The sequence below is a fragment of the Vitis vinifera genome, chromosome 18 (genome assembly GCF_030704535.1).
Source record: "Vitis vinifera cultivar Pinot Noir 40024 chromosome 18, ASM3070453v1".
In the NCBI taxonomy this organism is placed as follows: Eukaryota; Viridiplantae; Streptophyta; class Magnoliopsida; order Vitales; family Vitaceae; genus Vitis; species Vitis vinifera.
In genome coordinates this window covers 34,189,764-34,202,025 of record NC_081822.1, presented here as the reverse complement: position 1 = coordinate 34,202,025, position 12,262 = coordinate 34,189,764, and the positions used below count along the sequence as shown (strand labels likewise).

The window sequence follows — 12,262 nt, the reverse complement described above, 5'->3', positions numbered from 1 at the left end:
CTCCATGCCAAACACTGCCCGTGTTTTACGCGGTTTGCAACCCATACTCCATGCTCCATGTCGTAAACAAATGAGATTAAAGATTAGTCTGACAGCTTCATTGGAAAAATTCAAAACTAATGGAAAGAATGAATAAAAAAATGAAAGAAAATGAATTGGTCCACATGTGAAAAGGAGAGAGCTGGTTGTTGAATGGGAAATGGAGGAAAATAGAAGAAAAATGACAAAGGAAGGAGCCAAGAAAAGGAAGGTGAGTGCTGCCAGCTGTTGGCTCCTCTGAACCATTCTTCCTTCTAGCCTCTGACCAAAAAAAGATTGCTTGCCAAGAGAAGAACAGCCATTTAGCATTGAAAGACCCTTTCTTTTCTTTCTAAGCCTTCTTGTAACTCCTCCGGAACCAGTCCAAAAATGGCTTCATCTGCTACTCCCAATCCTCATAGTTATGATGTGTTCTTGAGTTTCAGAGGTGAAGACACTCGCAAGAATTTTACTGATCATCTTTATAACACTTTGGTTGCATATGGAATTCACACCTTCAGAGATGATGAAGAACTTTTGAAAGGAGAGGACATCAAATCGGGTCTGTCCAGAGCTATCGAAGGATCGAAGATTTTTATTATTATTTTCTCAGAAAACTATGCTGCCTCCAAGTGGTGTTTAAATGAACTCGCAATGATCATCGAGTATACAACGCTAGAGGACAATAAGGTTATACCGGTCTTCTACCATGTCAAGCCTTCAGATGTGGGACACCAATCGGAAAGCTTTGAAGTCGCGTTTTTCAACCATGAGAAAGATGCAGATCAAGAGAAGAAGGAGCTAATAGAGAAGTGGAGGATTACCTTGAAGAAAGCAGCTAAGCTATCTGGATACCATGTGGATAATCAGTAATAATTCTTCTCTTTACCTTTGCTTTATTTCATTTTTTTTTTTCTCTAATTACAAACCTGGGTATATTTCCTATGTAAATTATTCTTTTCTATTTATATCGAAAGCTTACTTCATGATATCACTATCTAATTTTAAACAAAATAGATGAATATGTTGAATAATTCTAAACTAGCCTAAGTTTAAGATTGGATTGTGGGCTTACCAATCCATTCTCGGATTCAATCTACTTAATATTGGTTTTATTACCCATTTGCCTTTTCTTTTAATTTGTTTATATGGCTAATTTATTTTAGGCAAGATGACGGGGTTTTTTTATTCAAAAATAAAAAATAAATAAACTATGAGATTTTGTCGATATATAACATTAAATATTTTGTCTAACATGATTTCGTATTAACTTCAGAAGAAATGACCTTCTGTACATAACAGGATGCCCGTGCCACCTAGCTAACTATGCTTTTATTATTTAGGGGTACATATTTTATATATACCCACATCATTAACAAATATCTTGTACAGTATACTTATATAAAAAATGGTTGCATGTCATTTTTGTCTTCTGTTCCAATTCACTATTATTATTATTATTATTATTATTATTATTATTATTATTATTATTATTATTATTATTCACTTCACTTACATATATTGTACTAGCTTTTACTGCATAATATTGTAGTCTAGTTTACTGAATACCTCTAGTAAGATATTATTTTGGAGAGAGGAAATGGAAAAGGTATCTCTAAAATTTTAACTATTTTTAGCATTAGCTTAGAACTGTAGTTTACTAACTTCATGCATGAAGGATTTTGTCAACTCTTTGGGATTCCTCACACTTGTCTATAATCTATGATCTCTATCATATTTATTTTATGACACTTTTGATGGTCACATCTCTTCCGAGGTTTTCCAATCTATCGACATAAACCTAGTACAATATTGTGTATTATTCATATGTTTAACCCATTTGTGATTGTATAATGTCAATGAATTCCATCATGCTCACATAATACAAAGATTCCTATGCACCTTCCCCTATTATTTAGTGTCTCAATTTTCTTATTTTTTGTGTCAAAATTATTCATAGAGTTGTTTAATTATTCATATTTATTGCACCTTAATGATCATGTTTTGAGTGTAATGTTCTTTGTAAGCTTGTTTTGTCATTTTTTTATTTTATTTTATTTTTTATATAAAAAGTCTATTCCATTGACCTTGGGATAAGCTAGTCCTAGGCTTAATCCCCAAAAAGTACTCCTACTATGCTTATTTGGGATTAATCTACCAACTTTGTTCTCTTAATGAAAACACTAACAAATGAGTCTTCATTTCCTTAAGTTGATCCCCCACCCAAAAAAATAAAAATAAAAATAAAAAACAAAACAAAACAAAATTTAACTATTTTAATTGTCTCTTAGAAGTATTTCAACTCTTCTTTAGTTAAATTCAAGGTTTTTAATCAACAAGCAAATCCTTAAATAAATTCAAGGTTTTTAATCAACAAACAAATCCTTAAAAAATTGGTAAGTTGATTAAACATGGAAACAAGCAAATAAGAAATTATAATAAACTTTTTTGCAAAATAAATGGTGAAAGGAAACCATATGATAGCATCAAAGAGAGTTTTTAACAATTTTTCAATCAATAAAGATGTCACTAGATTGGGGAACTTAGATGACAAACTAGAAGCTATCATAAAGCTTGGCATATGAGGAGTTATCTCTACTTGGAGTCTAGTAACATTTTATACCAATCAACTTCAATTTGAACTTTTCAACTAAGCCAACAACTAAAGTTCATATATTTCCACTTTTTTCTCACTTGAATTTATGCTAGGAATAATTATAATATATTTCATTTAATAAATTGGCCTGATCTTTTTTTCTATTACATTCTACTGTTAAAAGTTTGGTTAGTACTGTGAATGACACCAACGTCACCAATTTCCTTTATATTGATTATATTTGTAACTAATTCCAATCTTATGTACTTAATGATTGACAGACATGAAGCAGAGGTTATTCAAAAGATTCGTGAAGTTATCATTACAAGATTGAATCGTAAGCCTTTATATGTGGGTGACAACATAGTTGGTATGGACTTTCATTTGAAGCAATTAAAGTCGTTGGTAAAAACCGAGTTGGATGATGTTCATATGGTTGGTATATATGGAATTGGTGGAATTGGTAAAACTACCATCGCAATGGCTTTTTATAATGATATCTCATCCCGATTTGATGGTAGTAGTTTTCTTAGAGGTGTTGGAGAGAAATCCAAAGGTGGTTTACTTGAATTACAAAAGAAACTTTTTAAAGATATCTTAAAGTGTGAAAGTACAGATTTCGATGATACTAGTGAAGGAATCAATGGGATAAAGAAAAGACTTTGCTCAAAAAGAGTCCTTATTGTTCTCGATGACGTGGAAGAATTAGAGCAATTGGAAAACTTAGCTGGAAAAAATGGTTGGTATGGGGCAAAAAGTACAATCATTATAACAACTAAAGATACAAGTTTGTTGAGCCAACATGGAGTGAACATACTTTATGAGGTAAAGGAGTTGAATCATAAAGAAGCCATTGATCTTTTTAATTGGTGGGCCTTCAAACAAAATATTCCCAAGCCTAAAGAAGATTTTGAAAGCCTTTCACATTGTGTAGTAGGATATGCCAAAGGTCTTCCAATAGCACTTAAAGTTTTAGGTGGCTTTCTTTTTGGTAAGAAAATAGATGAATGGAAAAGCGCATTGCATAAACTAGAAAAAATACCACACATGAAAGTCCAAAGTGTTCTTAAAGTAAGTTATGAGAGATTAGACGATACAGAAAAGGAGATATTCTTGGATATTGCATGTTTTTTCAAGGGAAAAGACAAAGATCTTGTTTCAAGAATATTAGGAAGGTATGCAGATATTGGAATAAAAGTTCTTCATGAGAGATGTCTCATTACAATTTCTCAAAATAAGTTAGATATGCATGATTTATTGCAACAAATGGGCCAAGAAATTGTTCGTCAAGAATGTCTTAAAGAGCCTGGAAAAAGGAGTAGACTTTGGGATTCCAATGATGTTGATAGTATGTTAACAAGAAATACGGTAAGAGCCAAATGTCATTTATTGAAGAAGTTATATATCTATATAATTTAATTAATTTTTATGTATCTTATTTTTGGCTTATTCTTGACTTTTATCTTTTTAGGGGACTGAAGCAATTGAAGGACTATTTGTAGAAATTCCTACATCAAACAAGATGCAATTTTCTACAAATTCTTTCACAAAGATGAACAGACTTAGATTGTTCATAGTCTATAATAAACGGTATTGGAATTGTTTTAAGGGTGACTTTGAATTTCCTTCTTCTCAACTAAGATACCTCAATTTTTATGGATGCTCTTTAGAATCTTTACCAACAAATTTTAATGGAAGGAATCTTGTTGAACTTGATTTAGTACGTAGCGGCATAAAGAAACTTTGGAAAGGGGATGAGGTACTTTTAGAAGTGTTGTTTAGTTAATAATTTTTATATTAATTTAAAAGTTTATCAAAAGTTATCTACTAACACATTTTATTTTGTTCTAGATTTTTAACAGCTTGAAAGTCATCAACCTTGGTTATTCAAAGTATCTTGTTGAAATCCCAGACTTTTCAAGTGTGCCAAATTTGGAGATCCTGAATCTAGAAGGTTGTATAAATTTACTTAAAAGGTTCATCCACTACTATTATTATTAGAGTTATTAACTAACTTTTTTATTGAATATAATAGGGTGCACAAGCCTCGAGAGTTTCCCAAAAATCAAGGAAAATATGAGTAAGCTAAGAGAGATTAATTTAAGTGGAACAGCTATAATAGAAGTACCATCATCAATTGAGCATCTAAATGGGCTTGAATACTTCAATTTAAGTGGATGCTTCAACCTCGTAAGTCTTCCGAGGAGTATTTGTAATTTGAGTTCTCTTCAAACTCTCTATCTGGATAGCTGTTCAAAACTAAAGGGTTTTCCAGAAATGAAGGACAATATGGGGAATCTAGAAAGGCTTAATTTGAGATTTACAGCTATAGAAGAGCTTTCATCATCAGTTGGACATCTAAAGGCTCTTAAACACCTAGATTTGTCATTTTGTAAAAACCTTGTGAATCTTCCAGAGAGCATTTTCAATATCAGCTCTCTTGAAACTCTCAATGGGAGTATGTGTTTAAAAATAAAGGACTTTCCAGAGATCAAGAACAATATGGGAAATCTAGAAAGGCTTGATTTGAGTTTCACAGCTATAGAAGAGCTTCCATATTCAATTGGATATCTAAAGGCTCTTAAAGACCTAGATTTATCATATTGTCACAACCTTGTGAATCTTCCAGAGAGCATTTGCAATTTGAGCTCTCTTGAAAAGCTTAGAGTCCGAAACTGTCCAAAACTCCAGAGATTGGAGGTGAACCTAGAGGATGGTTCACACATCTTAAGATCATTAAATACAACTTGTTGCATAATAAAGCAAGGTGTAATCTGGAGCAATGGCCGCTTCTCCTCATTAGAAACATTACATCTACGGTGCAGTCAAATGGAAGGAGAGATCCTTAATCATCATATTTGGTCCCTGTCATCACTGGTGGAATTATGTATAAGAAACTCTGATCTCACGGGAAGAGGAATCCTCAGTGATAGTTTCTACCCATCATCATTGGTAGGATTATCTGTAGGTAACTTCAATCTAATGGAAGTAGGTGATAAGGGAGAATCAAATGATTCTCCCTTATCAGTAGGAATCCAAGGAATCCTCAATGATATTTGGAACCTATCTTCACTTGTGAAATTATCTCTAAATAACTGCAATCTAATGGAAGTAGGAATCCTTAGTGATATTTGGAACCTATCTTCACTGGTGAAATTATCACTAAATAACTGCAATCTAAAGGAAGGAGAGATCCTCAATCGTATTTGCCACCTGCCATCATTGGAAGAATTATCTCTGGATGGGAACCATTTTAGTAGCATACCTGCTGGCATCAGACTACTTTCCAATCTAAGAGCCCTCAACTTGAGACATTGCAAGAAGCTTCAAGAAATTCCAGAGCTTCCATCAAGTTTAAGAGACCTTTACTTGAGCCACTGCAAAAAGCTTCGGGCAATTCCAGAGCTTCCATCAAATTTGCTACTTTTAGATATGCACAGTTCAGATGGTATTTCATCACTGTCAAATCATTCTCTGCTCAATTGCTTGAAATCAAAATTATATCAGGTATGATTTTCATGGCACAGACCTTTTACTTTTGTACCCACTTGATTTACATAGTGCTTTTGTGCAGGAACTCCAGATTTCTCTTGGTGCTTCTGAATTCCGAGACATGGCAATGGAAATTGTTATTCCTAGGAGTAGTGGAATTCTAGAGGGAACAAGGAATCAGAGTATGGGAAGTCATCAAGTAAGAATAGAGCTCCCTCAGAATTGGTATGAAAACAATGACTTGCTGGGATTTGCTTTATGCTGTGTTTATGTTTGGGTACCTGATGAATTCAACCCTAGATGTGAACCATTATCGTGCTTGGATTGTAAATTGGCTATCTCGGGAAATTGTCAATCAAAAGATGTGGACAAATTCCAAATTGAATCTGAATGTCATTGCTCTGATGATGATGATGATCATGGTAGTGCATCAGATCTAGTATGGGTTATATATTATCCCAAGGATGCTATTAAGAAGCAATATCTCTCCAATCAATGGACACACTTTACTGCTTCATTTAAAAGCGTAACCCTTGAAGCGAAAGAGTGCGGGATCCATCCTATATATGGCTGCTTCAAATGTCGACGAGATAAAGAATGCCAACAGAAGCTTTGTTTAAAGGGCAGTGCTATTAATGAGCTTCCCTTTATTGAGAGTCCCTTTGAACTTGGTAGTCTGTGTTTGCGGGAGTGCAAAAACCTAGAGAGTCTGCCAAGTACCATCTGTGAGTTGAAGTCCCTTACAACTCTCTCTTGTTCTGGCTGTTCACAACTAACTATCTTTCCAGAAATCTTTGAGACTTTGGAAAATTTAAGAGAGCTTCATTTAGAAGGGACTGCCATCGAAGAACTACCATCATCAATTCAACATCTAAGAGGGCTTCAGTATTTGAATCTGGCATATTGCAACAACCTTGTGAGCCTTCCAGAAACCATTTATCGTTTGAAATCCCTCGTATTTCTCTCTTGCACTGGTTGTTCACAACTAAAGAGCTTTCCAGAAATCCTGGAGAATATCGAAAATTTACGAGAGCTTTCTTTACATGGAACTGCCATAAAAGAGCTCCCAACATCAATTGAACGACTAGGAGGGCTTCAAGATTTGCACCTGTCAAATTGCAGCAACCTTGTGAATCTTCCAGAAAGCATTTGTAACTTGAGATTTCTCAAAAATCTCAATGTTAATCTCTGTTCAAAACTTGAGAAATTTCCTCAGAACTTGGGGAGTTTGCAACGTTTAGAGCTTTTGGGAGCTGCAGGTTCAGATTCCAATCGAGTTCTAGGAGCAATTCAGAGTGATGATTGCCGCATGTCATCATGGAAAGCATTAAATCTGAGCATCAACTATTTTAGTAGCATAATTCCTATCAGCATCATTCAACTTTCTAAATTGAGAGTCCTTGACTTGAGTCATTGCCAGAAGCTTCTACAAATTCCAGAGCTTCCACCAAGTTTACGAATTCTTGATGTCCACGCCTGCCCATGCTTGGAAACATTATCAAGTCCGTCAAGTCTACTTGGTTTTTCTTTGTTCAGATGCTTCAAATCAGCAATTGAGGTATGATTTTCTGAGACATTTAACCTTTTTTTTTTTTTTTTTTCTTTTTGAAACATAAGATTTACGCTACTCTTTCATGCAGGAATTTGAATGCGGGTCCTATTGGAGCAAGGAAATCCAAATTGTTATTCCAGGAAATAATGGAATTCCAGAGTGGATAAGCCAACGGAAAAAAGGATCTGAAATAACAATAGAGCTTCCTATGGATTGGTACCATAATAACGACTTCTTGGGAGTTGCCTTATACTCTGTTTATGTTCCACTTCATATTGAATCCAATGAAGATCCTTGTAGTTTAAAATGTCAATTGAATTTCCATGTTCATCACTTTGAATTTCTGGATGATCTACCATCTAAATTCTGGTCTATGAATGGTCTTTCATATGAATTTTGGCCCGTGGATGAACTCTCGTTTAGAAGGGGTTATTTGTGCCACCATAATGGTGATGAATTAAATGAAGTCCGGGTGGCATATTATCCGAAGGTTGCTATTCCGAATCAGTATTGGTCAAATAAATGGAGACATTTGAAGGCTTCATTTCATGGTTACTTGGGTAGTAAACAAGTGAAAGTGAAAGAGTGTGGGTTCCATCTTATATCTATGCCCAAGATTGTCAACAGAAGCATCCCACAAGATAGAAGTATAAAAGGCGTCGAGCACAATCGTCCACCAATATTGATACAGTACCCAGATGTTCAAAGATGCTGTGACACCAAATCAGTACCAGAAGATACTAATGTTAATGCACAGAGCTGCTGTGATGACACACATAGTACAGAACACAACCATTCTCCAATGGATACAATAACACATAATGTTGATGATAATGTTGTTGATGCCCAAGATGAAGAAGAAGACCATATGCACAAGTGGTTGGACCTTCTTTGCAAATCTGTTCAATGGATATGTTGTAGAAGATGCTAAACATTCATCTCAAGCTTTTGGTAAGCCACCTTTCTTTTGGTAAGCTTTTGCTATGTTCTTTCTAAAGATTTATTCTTCTTCTTCTCTCTTATTTTTACCTAGCTACTCTTTTTTGAAAGTCAAGTCCATAGGCGTAAAATCCAAATTTTGTTTTATAAAAAAAAAAATCATTTTTATTAGGACTTGTTTTCGAGTATTTTTAACAAGCTTGATTGCACTGTTATTTTCGAAGTATTAAACATTGAATTAGATAAGTTGGTAGAGGAAATTACGCATTAGCCTTGAACTTGATCAGTTAAGCCATGAAAGTTCTTACTAAATAAAATATTTCAAGTCAATTTTTATTTGTTATTAATGTATTGCCTATTTGAACTCACATTTTATTCCATTTTGTACTTTATATATTTTTTTGGTCTCAAAAAGAGATTAAGTCTCCAAGTAAGAAAGATCAATCAAATTAGGAGGGGAAGAACATTTCAATTTCAAGTATTTTCCTTTAAAATATTTTGAGAGGTGCATATGTTTTAGGCATTCCAAATGAGTTAACAATTAAATTATGACATTGATTTCACTAACTAGAGTTGTTTGGATTGATTCTTTAGTTCAAAAGTTATCACTTCTCTAGCTTTAACTATTCCATTAAACTAGTTTGATACAAAAAAAATTAAATAATATTATTTAATTTTAATATTATTGTGTTGTTTACTGAATGGTACCAGATATATAAACTTCATGTTACAAATGACACCGCTATTGCCCATTTTATCTCACAACTACAACAAAGAGGTTTTCTACATGGGGATGATATGGGAGATCGGTTTTTCAACTGCTCACAGTAATATCTCTCTTTTGTTTGATGTTCTATCTATTAAGGATGAAATTTTTGTTGGTTCTATTGGAAAAATTATGGTTTCAGGAACTTGCTATGGCATATTGTCTCTCTTAGGAAGGAATGAATTCTGGATCGTTATCACTGCATTCACCTCAAACAGGGTAGAACTTGTCATTTCTTGCAATAGATGTGTATGCAAAGCTTGATATTTTTATTAATACATTATTTAACACGTTCATTATCAGAACTTGTTTTATGGTTTATTATTTGTTTATCAGTTCTGTGTAATGGAGCATGCACCAAGTAAACTCCTCCTCTTGCCAAAGGTTTGAGAGTCTTATATTTGGTTTATGTATGTTCCTGCATCTTTAGTAGCAATAATTTTATACTATCTTTTGGGTTTTATAGACTTTTTTTGTAACTGTGAGAGTCATCCAAGGCCATATTTCAGGTTGTTCATTAACTGGCTTTTTGACCTTGTGTCCCCAGACCCTATCTTGGATGGTGCTAACTTTCAGGTATAGGTTGTTTTCATTTCATGCATTAGTATTGTAATATGCAATTTGGCATAAACTAACTAGATAAGGTCACTTTTCAGGTGTTGATTGCTTTTACTAATGCTTTCCATGCATTGCAGCTTCTTAAAATCCTGGTATTCAGGTCAGCATGCCATGCATTCAAGGTTTTTCTTTCCCAAATGTTAAAATCTGTTGTTGCATATGATTTTGTGAAGCTCTTAAGAATGGATTTCACTTAAAAGAGTACCCATGTTGGATGCTCCAAAAGGGGACAATTTCCTTGGGTGATTGCAGTTTTTTTTAATTTGTTTTCAGGAAACTGATCCAAAAGGTGGGAAAATTCAACTGCACATTGAGCAACACATCAATATTTGTGGTATGATTTAAGAGCTTGTTTTTATATAATGCAGAAATCTCGTTATCAATCTAGATGTTGAATAACTGCAGCTAAGCTCTGCTAGGCCTTTTTTAGAGGAAAAAAATACTATTAAAAAAATTAATTATAAAATATTTTAAATATATAATTAAAAATTAAATAATATTTATAATATTATTTATTCAATTTTATATAAATGCATTAATGGTTTAAATTTATTAAACAAAATATACACAATATTTAAATGTGAAAATATATTCAAAATGGTAAAAAAAAAAAAAAAAAAATCATATTTTAATACGAAAACAAATTTTTTTTAAAAATGTGATTTATATATATATATATATATATGTATTATTTTTTAAATTGCCTACTTACTTATTTTCTTGTAAATATTGATATAAACATGGATGCAACACAATAGAGTAGTTATGTCATTATGACCTTGTGGTTTGTGGTTCAAACCCTCTTGTGTAGGAACAAAGTTGGTTTTTCTTTTAAATCCCTTTACCTTGTCCCACATCCAAAGTAAAAGGAAAAGTAAAGTGCTTTATAAACCTCTTCTCAACCATCCAAAGCCAAGTGGTCAAGCTAAGTGATTGTTGGGCCTTATGGCACAACCTTTGAATAAGGGCCCATTTTGCAAGCTGGGGGTGGACATTTAATGTTGGGCCATGGAGGGAATATAGCCTATTTTGTCAAAAAAAAAAAAAAAGGGAGGCAATTAATGCTGGGCGGGAGTGGTACACTTAGTATTTTATTACGGAAAAATGATTTGGTAAAAAATAATTGTTCACAAACTTATAACAACAAACTTGCCACAAATATTTATTTGTGAAAAAAAAATATTCTACCACAAAATATTTTCTTTTAACAAAAAATTAATTTATGGCAAAATCTCTTATTTGTTGTAGTGAATGTAATGCCTTAGTTATGGGTTTGATTGATATCTAGATGGAATATCTCAAGCTCAAACAATTGAAGGCGACAAGCTCAGGCAATTAAATGTGAAAAGCTCAAATGACTTGAACATCTCAATTGCAGAATTTTATCAAAGGGAAGGAGGAATCTCAACTTAAGAACAAACTATCAAATTCAAGAGGAGACAAACATCTCAATTGTAAAATTTTCCTTCCAAATGTTTTAGTAGAGGAATACATCTTGACCCCATACAATGAGTTTTGGATGATGATGGGTAGAGAGGAGAGACCACATAGTACAAGTGAGAGCGAGTGTGAAAGTCCTTATGGAGGGGAACTTGAAGCCATCTGCTGATATTTGACCGAATTGAATCAAGAAAAGATCCCCATCCACCCGCATGATTCTACTAGCAGTAAGCTATTGTAGTTTTCAATTTTTGCAGTGGCTTACAAGTGAATGATTGTTGTTAGCTTGTCAATGTTCAAGAGCATTATTGAATCCTCAATTTTATTCTTGTTTTTTTTTTTTTTTTTCCAACAGATTCAATTCTGTTTCCTGATGGATCAATTTGCACTACGGTTTGAACTCTTTCAAACCTTGGTGAGTGAGAGGAGGTAGGATGCTTCAAAATTTTAAGCTGTGATGGTATGATCGTGTGGTAAAAAATGTTCAGCCTGGAAAGAAAAAAAAAATTGTCTACAACAATATGTATGCCAAGACATTCAGAGATCTTTCAAAGAGTTAGCAGCTCTAGATTAATCAATCCTGCAGGATGAAAATGGACGGAGATCAAAGCCCTTTGATTCATATCTGTAATTGCATAAACATATGCGCCAGTGTTGTACAAGAATATGAGGTTTCTGACACTACGAAAGAGGCCAAGACACGAGTGGCCATGAGTACAAGTTGAATTTTGGATACAATCCATTACCTGGAACTATGGATTTTCTTGCTGTTGTTCATCCCTTTCTGGATTTTCTTGAAGGCCCTATCATTTCTTGGTTGTACTGAATTGTTTTGAATGTT

At 33.6% G+C, this 12,262-nt stretch overlaps 1 protein-coding gene across 1 annotated transcript; it reads left to right on the top strand.

The window, feature by feature from the left end:
- The first annotated feature begins 220 nt into the window (after positions 1-220).
- On the top strand, positions 221-8,589 carry LOC100258491 (disease resistance protein RUN1). The gene is made up of 7 exons (XM_059734599.1): positions 221-250; positions 355-887; positions 2,896-3,982; positions 4,086-4,204; positions 4,864-6,121; positions 6,189-7,664; positions 7,747-8,589. Exons 1-7 carry the CDS (start codon positions 221-223, stop codon positions 8,587-8,589), a joined length of 5,346 nt encoding a protein of 1,781 aa, XP_059590582.1.
- Positions 8,590-12,262: the final 3,673 nt, after the last annotated feature.

Excerpts from the sequence above, each read along its gene's own strand:
- LOC100258491 (XM_059734599.1), top strand. The coding sequence starts at position 221 with ATGACAAAGGAAGGAGCCAAGAAAAGGAAG. Across the intron at positions 888-2,895 it reads GGATACCATGTGGATAATCA|ACATGAAGCAGAGGTTATTC; the intron begins GTAATAATTCTT and ends AATGATTGACAG. Across the intron at positions 6,122-6,188 it reads TGAAATCAAAATTATATCAG|GAACTCCAGATTTCTCTTGG; the intron begins GTATGATTTTCA and ends GCTTTTGTGCAG.